The sequence below is a fragment of the Capricornis sumatraensis genome, chromosome 9, assembly GCF_032405125.1.
Source record: "Capricornis sumatraensis isolate serow.1 chromosome 9, serow.2, whole genome shotgun sequence".
Classification (NCBI taxonomy): Eukaryota; Metazoa; Chordata; class Mammalia; order Artiodactyla; family Bovidae; genus Capricornis; species Capricornis sumatraensis.
The window spans coordinates 22581065-22594483 of NC_091077.1; the positions used below are offsets into that span (position 1 = coordinate 22581065).

Consider the following 13419-nt stretch of genomic DNA (forward strand, 5'->3'; position numbering starts at 1 on the left):
AGCACGGTTGCTTTGACTTATCACCTCCCCCGTCCCTGTCACTTGGTTTTCTGGGTGTACAACCGGCACCCCTTCTCAGGTGTGCCTTGTGTCTCTTCTGAGGAGTTGATCTCTGGCTGTGGCTCTCCTGGCGGATGTCGACCGTGCAGAATCCCAAGAAGTCTTGGTTAGCAACGAAGCCTGCTTGCAGTTTGGTAGATGATGCCTCTCTGGGGCCGTGATTACCCACTTCTGGCTCTGGCTGCCCTCGCCTGCCTGTCTCCGGCGGGGGATGGGCCGGTCCACAGCCGGCTAGCTCCGCTCAGTCCTTTGTTCTGTGAGCCGGCCTGGTGGTGTCTTAGGTTAGGGCTTTTTGCTGGATAGCTATCCCACAGTCTGGTTTGCTATCTCAAGTTAGTTCCCTCAGATTGCCCTTGGGGCATTCAGGCCTGGTTCTTACTCTAAGCAATGCAGCCCGCGCCTCCCTGTCCAGCCCCCACTTGCTCGTGGCGGATGTGGGCATCTGTGCTGCTTCTCTGGTGGAAGTTACCGTTGGGCATGTAATCTTTGGGTTTTAATTATTAATTTTTTTCCCTCCCAGTTATGTTGCCCTCTGAGGTTCCAAGGCTCGCCACAGACTCGCCAGTGAGAGTGTTTCCTGGTGTTTGGAAACTTCTCTTTTTTAAGACTCCCTTTCCGGGGTGGATCTCTGTCCCTACCTCTTTTGTCTCTCTTTTTATCTTTTATATTTTTTTTCCTACCTCCTTTCTAAGACAATGGGCTGCTTTTCTGGGTGCCTGATGTCCTCTGGCAGCATTCAGAAGTAATTTTGTGGAATTTACTCAGAGTTCAAATGTTCTTTTGATGAATTTGTGGGGGAGAAAGTGGTCTCCCCATCCTATTCCTCTGCTATCTTCATGAGTGTACATACTGAAAGAGCCCACCAACTGCCCATCGCAATGAATGAAAAAGACCCATAGCAAGACACAATGTCATATAATTTTAAAATCTTCAGGATAAAGAGAGAAATCCTTCAGTTTTTCAGATTAAAAAAAATTACCTATTGCAAATAAGCAATCAAGAATGTGAATAACATTGAACATATCAGAAGCAACTCTAGAGGCTAAAACATGGTGGAAAAGTGCACTTTTTCTGAAGAGAACTGATTTGCAGAGACAGGATAAATCCTCACCAAAAATTTGTTTTAAATTTCAAGATTAATGATGCCACTCACATACCAAGAGGGTGTGAAAAAGTTTATTACTGATATAATGAGGCCACCAAGAGAGGAGACTCTCTTCCTGAACAGGACTGAAAATGGCTTGAGAGAGTAGGGAAAGGAGACTGGGTTGGGATGTTTAGGTGGTTAGAGTGGGGCTGGGATGAGGCTTTAACCTGCCATTGTTGCCAGAATATGGAGCACCAGGGCTCATCAACTAGTACAGATATGGGACAGAAGGGGAACTTGGAACAGTGAGGTTTAAATCTGTCAAACACCAAAGACTGCATCAGTCTTTTTAATATACTGCCTAGAATTCTGTACTCAGCAAAACAATCACTCAGATAAGAAGATAGTATAAAGAAATTTTCAAACAGGTCTTGTATGCACCTTTTCTCAGGAAGTGAAGAAGATATTCCAATAAAACAAGAAAGGAAATCAATAAGGAAGAAATCATGAAATATATAAAAGAATTTCTTAGGATCATGGTAAAGGGAAATCCCAGGAAGAAACCTGTGCAGCACGTCTAGCAGCCAATCAATCCCAATTTGAGCAAGTGTATTGAGATCTCCAGTAGCAGTACTTTAAAAAAAGAAAAAAAGGAAGGAAAGAAAAAGGAGGAGAAAGAGGAAGGGAAGAAGAAAGGAAGGGAAAAAAAGAACTGATAGATAACCTGGCATTTTCAAAAAAAAATTATTGAGAGGAAATTTATACTTTTGCAAAAAGTTGATTTGAAATAGGTACTTAGAAAACTAATTGAAAATTAGGTAATCAATAACTCAAAGGAAAAATAAGAACTTATAGCAAAAATGTAACATAAATAATAGAGCTCATAGTACATGGTTCAGCTGTAAATATATTTAAGCAATTATAATAACAGAATCATTGAATACATTTAATTTATAAATATAAACATATAAAAACAATAGAGTTAATGGGGTTGAAAACAGTTGACTCATTATGATAGGGAGTTATGAGACAAGAGGTTACAATTTTTTTTTAATTCCTTTAAGAGGTGGTAGTTTTTGATAAAAGCTTGTAGAACTGACTTTTTTAAATGTATAGTATAATTTGATATAAATATAATTTTAAAATGAATTTACATTTCTTACTTGTGACACCAGGAGCAGCCTTCTATTATTATAGTCAGGAACATTTGTTTATTCTTTTCTCTGCCAAGTTACCCAGGGGGTGAGTACAGAGCTTTCCTAGTTTCTGAGCCCAGTTTGAGTCCTGGAGTTTGGTGGAAGGATTTTCTCTCCTGAGAGTGGTATTCATAGAATTTTGAGAGGTAGAAGGCACGAGAGATGCAGCAACCGAGAATGAGAAGGATGAAGACGGTGAGAAAAGTAGCAAGGACAGGGAAGGACACTCTGGGACAGCTGAAGTATGGGAAGAGAAACATACTCAGAGGAATAGTCTGACTCTGACATCTGAAGCGGGGAAGAAGGATGGTAGCTTGAGTCAGTCAATTTAAGTGGTGAACTGGTGGCTGGAGGAGGTGGGCACATTGGGAACAGTTGTCAACGTTAAAGAGACGGTTGGAGCGAAAGAAAAAGATGTGGTGAGATCAAAGTGGGAAGGATAAAGAGTTAGTAGTCTCGGGTAAGTAATGAATGAGCAGAGATAGATATAAGTCAACTCCAGGGCAGAAGATAATGGGTTTTAAGAGTGATGCTCTCCTTTCATCTGTTATCCCACACTCCACCAGTTTCTGTTAGTGTTGACCTCTGTTTTATCATGTTAGGAATGTTTCATAAATGCTGACTGTCTATAGTAGAGTATATTTTCTCTTTTCTTACTCGACCTTCTGGTTCTTCAAGTAAATACTAAGTTCTATCCCTGTCATTTATTAGAAAGATTTTCATTCTAGTCTACTCTCACAGGGATGACTTTAAGACTTCTGAATTAGAGAGATTTTTCTGTTCATACATTTCCCCCAATTTCCTATTGAGATGTTTGTTTTCTTATTATTGAATTTTCAGAGTTCTTTATATTTTGGATTCCAGTCCATTTACAAATGTTTTCTCTTACTCTGTGGCTTGTCTCTTTGAAATAGAAGGTTTAAACTTTGATGAAGCCCAGTTTATCACTGCTTTTGTTTTACGAATCAGTCTTTAATTTTACATTAAAGAAATTGTTACCTAACTCAGTGTCATGAAGATTTTATTCTCTATTTTTTGTAGAAGTTTTGTAGTTTTAAGATTTGCATTTAGAATCACGATGCATTTATAGTTAATTTTTATATGATGGAAGATATGAGTGCAAGTTATTTTATTTGGTTTTGCTTTTGCATGTGGATATACAGTTGTTCCAACATAATTTGTTTGAAAGAATATCCCTTCTCCATTGAATTGCCTTTCCATCTTGGTCAAAAATAAATTACTCTTATCCATGTAAGTCTATTTCTGGACTCTGTTCACTTCCTTTGATCTATGTTCCCTTGAATCTATGTTCATGCTCATTGTTTTTTAAGTGGAATAACTAGAATCATCCTTTCTTCTTCTCAGCTAGTCAGCTTACAGTTAATGGGTTACTTATATATAAAACTTGGACTTGAAAAATTAGGTGTACATTTTATTTATTTATATTTATTATTAAGGTATACTTGATAAAATTTGTATTTTTGAGTCAAGAATGATAACTGAACCAAAGTAGGGAAGGAATAAATTTATAAAACTTTGAAAAACAATGGAAGGGGTTTATATTGCATTTTCTTCATATCAAAAATAGACTTCTTTTCTAAGACTGAAATTCACATACAATTTAAGATTGTATACAATCGCATGCCATTTCAGTTTTATCTGTAATTTTACATTAATAGTATACAAATGCATGTATATTTCTACAAGTTTAAGTTCTTAGGATTTTGAATCTGTTTACTGTTGAAACATTTTACCCTTTTTGCTTGTTTATTCTATAGGACTAAGTTTGCAGCACGATATTTCTGGCTCTCTTCTAAGTTATTCATTTACAGACTCTTCTACAGAATACAAGAGTTCTGAAGAGAATTTAAGTAGCTTCCCATCACCTGAGCTCTTCAGAGGATCAGATTATTTAGGTGAGAAAATTTCAAGCTTAAGTTGCTCCTCCATCGAAACTACTCCTTTGTCTACAAATGCTGCAATGAATAATGTTGCTTTTGAGAAGGTATGCTTATCTTCCTCACCAAAACCTCTCTGCCCAGTATCCATTGTGTTCCACACTCAGTCACATAGGACTATAGATAAAACCCCCCAGATCAGGAAAAGATGAAGAGATTAGCATTTACATGTAATACATATCCAGTTATTAATATTGAGCAGCTTTATACATAACATATGTATATTTGTTCCCTTGAACTATGGGTTATCTTTTATTTCCTATGCTTTTCTTACTTTTCAGTAAATCAGAGGTTGACTGGACCATTTCCCTGCTTGAATTTTTTCTACAAACTATCAGTTATTTATGTTTGCCATATATATAATTAACAGCCTTTGGTTAATGATGCAGATTGAACATATGCCTTCCTCCACAATTTTGTGCAATGGCAGAAAATGACTTTTTTTAAAAAGACATAAACACATAAGAGTAAAGAGAATGAGAAAGAATAAAGCATAAAGTTTGGAAAGCTAGAGGGCAAATGGTCTGATAAAGTGGACTTGAAAAAGCTGAATCCTGAATCAACAATGGGAATACCCCTGAAACAAGCTAGTTTGTACAATACTATAGTATCCCAGAAAAGCTTTCAATGTGGCTTGTAAAATACTTGTAAAAAGCTGTATCCAGAATACAAAAATTATGGTGATTTCTCTCTCCTTTCCTAGAAATTAATTCTTTGGGGTGTTTTGAAACAGAGGGACCCTGAAATAAGCACTGTTAATAGCAGGGATACCATGGTATTTTGAAATGTTGTCATTTACCTTGTCATAGCCTCATGGTGGGTGAAGTTTGCTTTCTCACTCTTTGGCTCTGGGGTTGGCCATATGACTTTGGGCAACATGGATATCAGTAAGTGAAACAGAAGCAAACTTTTGATATGTGCATACATAATTGGTTTTGTCCCCCTATCCTTTTGCTATCATGAGGAAAATACAAATCTTCTTCCACTTATGATGGAAAAAACTCTTAAGCTGAACCATTGTGAGTCAGGGACCATATGCACATCCTAATTAGCTTCTACCTCTATTATTGAACTCCAGAATAAGAGATACAGAGCAGGATAGCCCTGGGCAGACTGCAGACTTCAGAGAGCTGCCCCAGTTGATTAGCCAACCTATAGCCTGAAGCAGAGCTGCTTGAGCCAAATAGTAGACAGGTGTAAGAAAGAAATGCTTTCATTTTATGCCACTGAGATTTCGGTGTTATTTATTTTATAGAAAAAGCCAACTGCTTCAGATACTGTAGTGAATGCAGAAGTGAAGTGAAGTGAAGTGAAGTCGCTCAGTTGTATCCGACTCTGCGACCCCATGGACTGTAGCCTACCAGGCTTCCCCATCCATGGTATTCTTCAGGCAAGAATACTGGAGTGGGTTGCCATTTCCTTCTCCAGGAGATCTTCCCAACGCAGGGATTGAACCCGGGTCTCCCGCAGACGCTTTACTGTCTGAGCTACCAGGGAAGTCAGTGAATGAAGAAAGGGGTAATTAAATGCAAATGTATAGTACAAATTGTGGGACTGCTCACCAAATGCTTAGTCTCATCCTAACCCAATAGTCCATTTCTCTATTCAGCTTCTAGGATGCTAGCATCCAGAACTGAAACTTCCAGGCAGGAAAATGGAAGATTTTTTCCTGAGAAATCTGAGCAACCCTAAAGAAAATATCAAAAGATACTGATTTCAGTAGTGCTTCAGTGAAACTGACAGGAACCCTACAGTGAAGTTGCCTATGTGGCCAGCCCCAGCTAAGCCATAGAGATCCCACTTAGCCATTTAGGGCCCCCTCTCAAATATGAGCAGAAGACAAGGACTACCAGACTTCTGATGAATTCTCTAACATAAAGCAGAGGTCAAAACAGCAAAATATGGTAGTAAGTCAGTAAGGTGTTGGAGTAGTAAACCGTAGACTTGCCTTACCCTGTGGACATACCAGTTCAACAACGATACATGGACTAATTTGTGTCCGTGTATTTCCCTTTGTGAGATTTCCCTTTGTGTGAAATCTCAAAACTAGTTGAGTTACTCCTGCACCCCCAGGCAAGCTTGAAACCGGTCACATCAAAGCAAGTAGGAAAATTCAAGACACCCTTTCGTCAAATTCACATCCACCATACAGCACCATACAATTGGCAGGAAACCTTCAGCTCCCAGATTTTCCCTGGGGAGGAAGGGAAAGGACTGAACCGTGTGCCAAAAGCTCTCAATTATTTGGGGATAACCAAAGAATGGACTACTGACTTGTCTGCCTCAGAGTGCTGGTGGGACCTGACATACTCTCTAAGTCTGATGAGTGCTGAAACAAAGATACCAGTTTATCCTAGCATGAGAACATTCACTAGATCCTGGCTTCCCTTTGGGGAGGGGAAGATTTGGACTGTGTTCAACATTCCAACATTTCTGGGGCTGCCCAAGGGACTAGCTTTTGTCTCATCTGTCTTAGAGCAGTGATAGGACTTGTTATATTCTAGATGCCTCGTGGCCACTGAAAACAAAGACTCTGGTTTGAACTAGCAAGAAGGTTTGAGAAGATCCTGGTTGGAAAGATTGATGAAGGTCTTCTCCTGTATGAGGCCTATCTGTTTACAGACTGGGAAAGCTGGCTGTTTTATCTAATGTGCAGACACCAACACAAATGATTAAAGAGAAAGAAGAAACAGAGAAACATGGTCCAAAATATGAGAATAAGATAAAGCTCCAGAAAGTGACTCTAATTAAATGGAAATATATGAACTACCTGACAGAGAATTTTAAATGATTGTCATAAAGATGTTCAACAAATGTTCATAAAGAACTCAGGAGAACAATGTATGGAAAAAGTGAGAATTTTAAGAAAGAGATTTTTTAAAAAGAACCAAAAAGAAATTTTAGAGCTGAGAAAAACAATAAATGCACTAAGAAAAAAAAAAAACAGTAAAAGATCAGTCAGAAGAATCAGCAAATTCAAAAATAAGTCATATGAAATTATCCAGTCACAGGAGCTAAAAGGAAAAATAATATAAAAGAATGAAGAAAGTTTGAGACTTACAGAACACAAGAAAACAGATCAGTATATGCATTGTGAGTCCTAAGGGGAAAAGGGAAGTGGGGAGGGAGGGACGGAGAGGGAAAGGGCCAGAAGGTTTCTTCACAGAAATGGTTGCTGAAAACTTCCTAAATCTGGAGAACCCCAACAAACCTCAAATAAGATGAACCAAAGAAATTTATATGGGGGCACATAGTCAAAGAAAAAGCACTTTGAAAGCAGCAATTTAAAAAGCAACTTGATATATACAGTGAGACCTCATTAGACTGTTTATGGACTTCTCAGCAGAAACCTTGCAGGCTAGAAGAGAGTGGAAGTAAATAGACAAAGTGCTGAAAGAAAGAAGCTTCCAACCAATAATACCCAAACCTGCAAAACTGTCCTTAAGAAATGAAGAGAAGGTAAGTCCAAACAAACAAAAGCTGAAGGAGGTAATCATCACTAGCCCTGCCTTACAAGAAGTGCTAAAGGGAGTTCTTCAAGTTGGAACAAAGGACTCTAAACAGCTATATGAAAGCATATGAGAGTATAAAACTCATTGGCAAGTATATAGACAAATGCAGTGATACTATAACAGTGACATATAAATCAATCTTTATTCTAGTATAAAAATTAAAAGGCAAACATATTAAATATAATTACAAAAATATGTTAATGGATATACCATATGAAAGGTGGTAAATTATAACATCAGTACTGCAAAACATGTTTAAGGGGTGAAGTAAAAGCATAGAGTTTTTGTTAAATTGTTATCAGTTTAAAGTAGACTATTAAAACTATGTTTTATGTAAGCCCCATGGTAACCACACACAAAAAGTACCTATAGAAGACACATAAAAGAAAAATAGAAAGGAGTCAAAGCATATCAATATAAAAGAATCAATGAAAGACAGAGGAGCATAGCAAGATAGCGAAGAGGGGCAAAATAACTATAAAACAGAAAACAGTTAACAAAATTGTAATAGTAAATCCTCCTCTATCAAAAATATAAATGAATTAAACCCAATCAAAAGACAAAGAGTGGCTGAATGGGTTGAAGAAATAATCCAACTGTACGCTCTCTACAAAAGACTCACTTAAGGTTTAAGGGCACACATAGACTGAAAGTAAATGGGTGGGGAAAGGCACTCCATGTAAATTGTGACCAAAAGAGAGCACAAGGGGCTATACTTATATCAGATAAAAAATAGACTAAGTCAGAAGCTTTTATAAGAGACAAGCAAGAATGTTGCATAATTATGAAAGGATCAATTCATCAAAAACACTCAACAGTTATGAATAAATATCCACTCAACATCAAAGCACCTAACGTATAAGGTAAACACTGGCAGAACCAAGGGTAGGAATAGGCATACAGTCATAGTAGGAGACTTTAATACTCCTACTTTTAATAATGGATAGAACATCTGGATAGAAAATTAACAACTGATTTCCAAGTATATTGCAAAGCTATAGTAAACATAACATTATAGTACTGGAATAAAGGCAGAGATATAGACCAGTAGGACAGAGTAGAGGGCCCAGAACTAAATCCATAAAGACATTTGATCTTTAACAAGAGTGCCAAGAATACACAATGTGGGAGAAATAGTCTCTTCAACAAATGATGTTGACAAAACTGGATAGCCATATACAAAAGAATGAAATTGGACCCTTACCTTATACAAAAAAGTCAGCTCAAAATATAGTAAGAACTTATATGTGAGACCAGAAACTATAAAACTCCTAGGAGAAACATAGGGGAAAAGCTTCATGACAGTTGGTCTTGGCAGGTATTTCTTGGATGTGACACCAAAGCACAGGCAACAGAAGCAAAATTAGACAAGTAGGCCTAGATAAAACTGAAAAGCTTCTGTACAGCACAAGAAACGACAAAGTGAATAACCTATAAACACCTATAAAAAGGGAGAATATTTAGAAACCACATATCTGACAAGGGATTAATATCCAAAATATATCAGAAACTCCCACAATTCAATAGGAAAAAATCCAAATACCTTGATTTTTAAAAATGACAAAGAACTTGAATAAACATATTCCCCCCAGAGAAGACAGTCACGTGGCCAACAGGTATATGAAAAGATCACTCACTAACCGTCAGGGAAATGCAAATCAAGATCACAGTGAGATATCACCTCACAACTATTAGGATGGTTATTATTATTTTTTTAAAAGGTAAGTGTTGGCAATGATGTAGAGAAATTGAATTTCCTTTTTTACGCTGTTGATAGGAATGTAAAATAGTGAAGCTGCAATGAAAGAGTATGGCAGTTACTCAAAAAATTTTAAATATAAGTAACATATGTGATCCAGCAATCCCACTTCTGGGTATTTATTCAAAATAATTACTGACAGGATCTAGAAGAGATATTTGAACTCCCATGTACATTGCAGACTTTTCACAATAGCCCAGTGACCGTTGATGGATAAATAGATAAAGAAAATATGGTATATGCATACAATGGAATATTATTCAGCCTTTAAAAAGGATATCCTGCTCTATGCAACACTATAGAAGAACTTCAAGGACATTATGGCAAGTGAAATAAGCCAGTCACAGGAAGAAAAATACTGTATGATTCCACTTGTATGAGATATCTAAAGTAGTTAGATTTATAGCAGTTGAGAGTAGAATGTTGGTTGCCAGGGCCCAAGGAGAAGGAGATGTGGGGAGCTGCTAATCAACAGGTATTTTAGTTATGCAAGATGAATAATAGGTTCTAGAGATGTGTTGCACAACATTGTGCCTATAGTTAACAATACTCTATTGTACTCTCAAATTTGAGGGTAGGTCTCATGTTAAGTGTTCCCACCACAGTAAAATTAAAAATAAGAGAAGAAACCAAACAGAAATAGGAATACAATAAAGATACTGCAGGGAAAAGTTTTCCTTGAGATAAAAATATGTATATTGCATCCATTGAATAGGAACAGGATGCTGTTTAAAAAAACAGGGAGTGAGAATATTCAGAGAATAAATTAAATGCAATAGCAGAATGGAAAACTCAGTAGAAGGATTAGAAAATAAATTGAGATTTCCCAGGGGGAAAAAGTCAGAAGGGGAAAAAAGGAGAAAAAAGATTAGTTAGAGAAGTAGTATATGAAATCTTATATCAAATAATAGGAGTCTCAGAAAAAGATAATGAAATAAACAGGAGGAAGAAAATTGCAAAAATATAACTCAAGAGCAGTTTCTAGATCTAAGAAGTATGATTTCTGGGTTGAAAGGGCCATACAGTGTCTAGCACATAGATGAAAAACACCAAGACAGAACAATATGAAATTTTAGAACATCAGAGAATGGAATAAATAGAATGGATTTATACAGTTTGGTAGGGTTTAGGATTAAATAGATGAAGAATACAGAGAAATCTAAACAAACAACACTTTATTGGCTCCAGGAAAAACAAGAGGTGGTCATTGTATATATACCAAAAGAGTTAAAGACAGCATTTTTATGACAATTTATCATCATAACGTTTGCAATGAATACCGGCCTAACTAAATATGCCATATAATAATATGAGGATAATGGGAAAAGTGGGGAAAAGGAAATAAGAGTATTTGGGCATTGCTATAGCCCAAAGATTATTTAATATCCTGATGTCCTCAAGGCTTTTTTTTATGCTTCACCTAAACTTTCTTCAATTACCATAGCTTTGTATGGGCTAGGAACCTAAGCTGGGGAGAAAAAGGTAACCTGCCACTTGTGTGCTGTTCAAAATTTTGTGCCATTTCTCCCTGCTTCTTTTAGAATGGGAGCGTCCCATGTTGGAAGAAAACATGCCATGTAAGAATTCTACTCTTTTGGACATAAGTAAAGCAGTAGCAATAGAGAAGGTACCTGAGTTTTCAAATCTCTCTGCAATTTTAGGTAAGTTTCACATTCTTTTTCCTCATGTCACAAAGGGAAAAACCCTTGTCAGTATTGAAAAAGCAAAGTATTTTTTCTCTTGAATGATTTTTTAGCTAAATTAATCAATTAGGATTACTTTTGGCTACACATAGTATCTGACTAATAGTAAGTAACTTAAGCATATATGGGTTTACTTTTTAAAAACATTTATTTTGAATTTTATTAATATACTTGCAGAAAAGTTGCAAAAATAATAAAAAGGGTTCCCATATACCTCCCATCCAGCTTTCTGAAATGTTATCTTCTATAACCGTAATCAGTTCAGTTCAGTTGCTCAGTCATGTCCGACTTTGTGACCCTATGGACTGCAGCACGCCTGGCTTCCCTGTCTATCACCAACTCCTGGAGCTTGCTCAAACTCAGGTCCATTGAGTTGGTGATGCCATCCAACCATCTCATCCTGTGTCGTCCCCCTCTCTTCTGCTTTCAATCTTTCCTAGCATCAGGGTCTTTGCATCAGGTGGCCAAAGTATTGGAGTTTCAGCTTCAGCATCAGTCCTTCCAGTGAATATTCAGGACTTATTTCCTTTAGGATGAACTGGTTGGATCTCCTTGCAGTCCAAGGGACTCTCAAGAATCTTCTCCAACACCACAGTTCAAAAGCATCAATTCTTCAGCATAATACAATGGTCATAATTAGGAAGTTAACATTGGTGTTAAACTGTTAGCTACAGACCTTATTCACATTTCATCAGTTTTTCCACTAATGTCTTTTCTTTGATTCAGGATCCTATCTCAGATCCTACATTACATTAGATTGTTCAGTTCAGTTCAGCTGCTCAGTCATGTCTGACTCTTTCCTCCTCATGAACCGCAGCACTCCAGGCCTCCCTGTCTGTTACTAACTTCCGGAGTCTACCCAAACCCATGTCCACTGGGTCGGTGATGCCATCCAACCATCTCATCCTCTGTTGTCCCTTTCTCCTTCTGCCCTCAATCTTTCCCAGCATCAGGGTCTTTTCCAATGAGTCAGCTCTTCACATCAGGTGGCCAAAGTATTGAAGTTTCAGCTTCAACATCAGTCCTTCCAATGAACACCCAGGACTGATCTCCTTTAGGATGGACTGGTTGGATCTCCTTGCAGTCCAAGGGACTCTCAAGAGTCTTCTTCAACACCACAGTTCAAAAGCATCAACTCTTCAGCACTCAGCTTTCTTTATAGTTCATCTCTCACATCCATACGTGACCACTGGAAAAACCTTAGTCTTGACTAGACGGACCTTTGTTGACAAAGTAACATCTCTGCTTTTTAATATGTTGTCTACACTGGTCATAACTTTGCTTCCAAGGAGTAAGTGTCTTTTAATTTCATGGCTGCAATCACCATCTGCAGTCATTTTGGAGCCCAGAAAAATAAAGTCAGCTACTGTTTTCACTGTTTCCCCATCTATTTGCAATGAAGTGATGGGACTGGATGCCATGATCTTCGTTTTCTGAATGTTGAGTTTTAAGCCAACTTTTTCACTCTCCTCCTTCACTTTCATCAGGAGGCTCTTTAGCTCTTCACTTGTTGCCATAAAGGTGGTGTCATCTGCATATCTAAGGTTATTGATATTTCTCCCAGCAATCTTGATTCCAGCTTGTGCTTCTTCCAGCCCAGCATTTCTGATGATGTACTCTGCATATAAGTTAAATTAGATTATTATTTCTCCCTTAATCTACTGTGACAGATCTTCAGTCTTTGTCTTTTGTAAGCTTGATACTTTTGAAGATTACTGATCAGTTATTTTGTAGAATGTCCCTCCATTTGAATTTGTCTAGTGTTTTCTCATGATTAGAAAGAGATTATGCAATTTTTGATAAGAATACCACAGAAATGATGTTGTATTAAGGAATTCTTAATGTTAGTGCATTTATGTTATTATTGGTCATATTAATATGATATCTGGTTTTCTCCACTGTAAAGTTACTAGTTTCCCTCTGTAATTAATAAATACCTTTTAAAAAAGATAGTTTATGACTCCATAAGTCCTCTTTCTCCTCAAACTTTTATCCACTTGACTGCAACAGTTCTTACTGTGGTGTTCATGTAATGGTGATTTTCAATAAATACTTTGCTGTTACCTGTTACATTTATTCATTGAAATTTATTTTTGTAAAATAACTATTTTCTGCCATTTATTTATTCAGTTATTTATATCAGT

The 13419-nt window shown here is 37.2% G+C and overlaps 1 protein-coding gene across 1 annotated transcript in view; it reads left to right on the forward strand.

Moving 5' to 3' along the window:
• MEIKIN (meiotic kinetochore factor) overlaps nucleotides 1-13419 on the forward strand; it is a 147479-nt gene that overhangs the window by 17553 nt on the left and 116507 nt on the right. The window contains exons 5-6 of the mRNA XM_068981024.1: nucleotides 4122-4259; nucleotides 11114-11233. Of these exons, the coding sequence (XP_068837125.1) occupies nucleotides 4122-4259; nucleotides 11114-11233 (258 nt within the window). The remainder of the gene's footprint in view (nucleotides 1-4121; nucleotides 4260-11113; nucleotides 11234-13419) is intronic.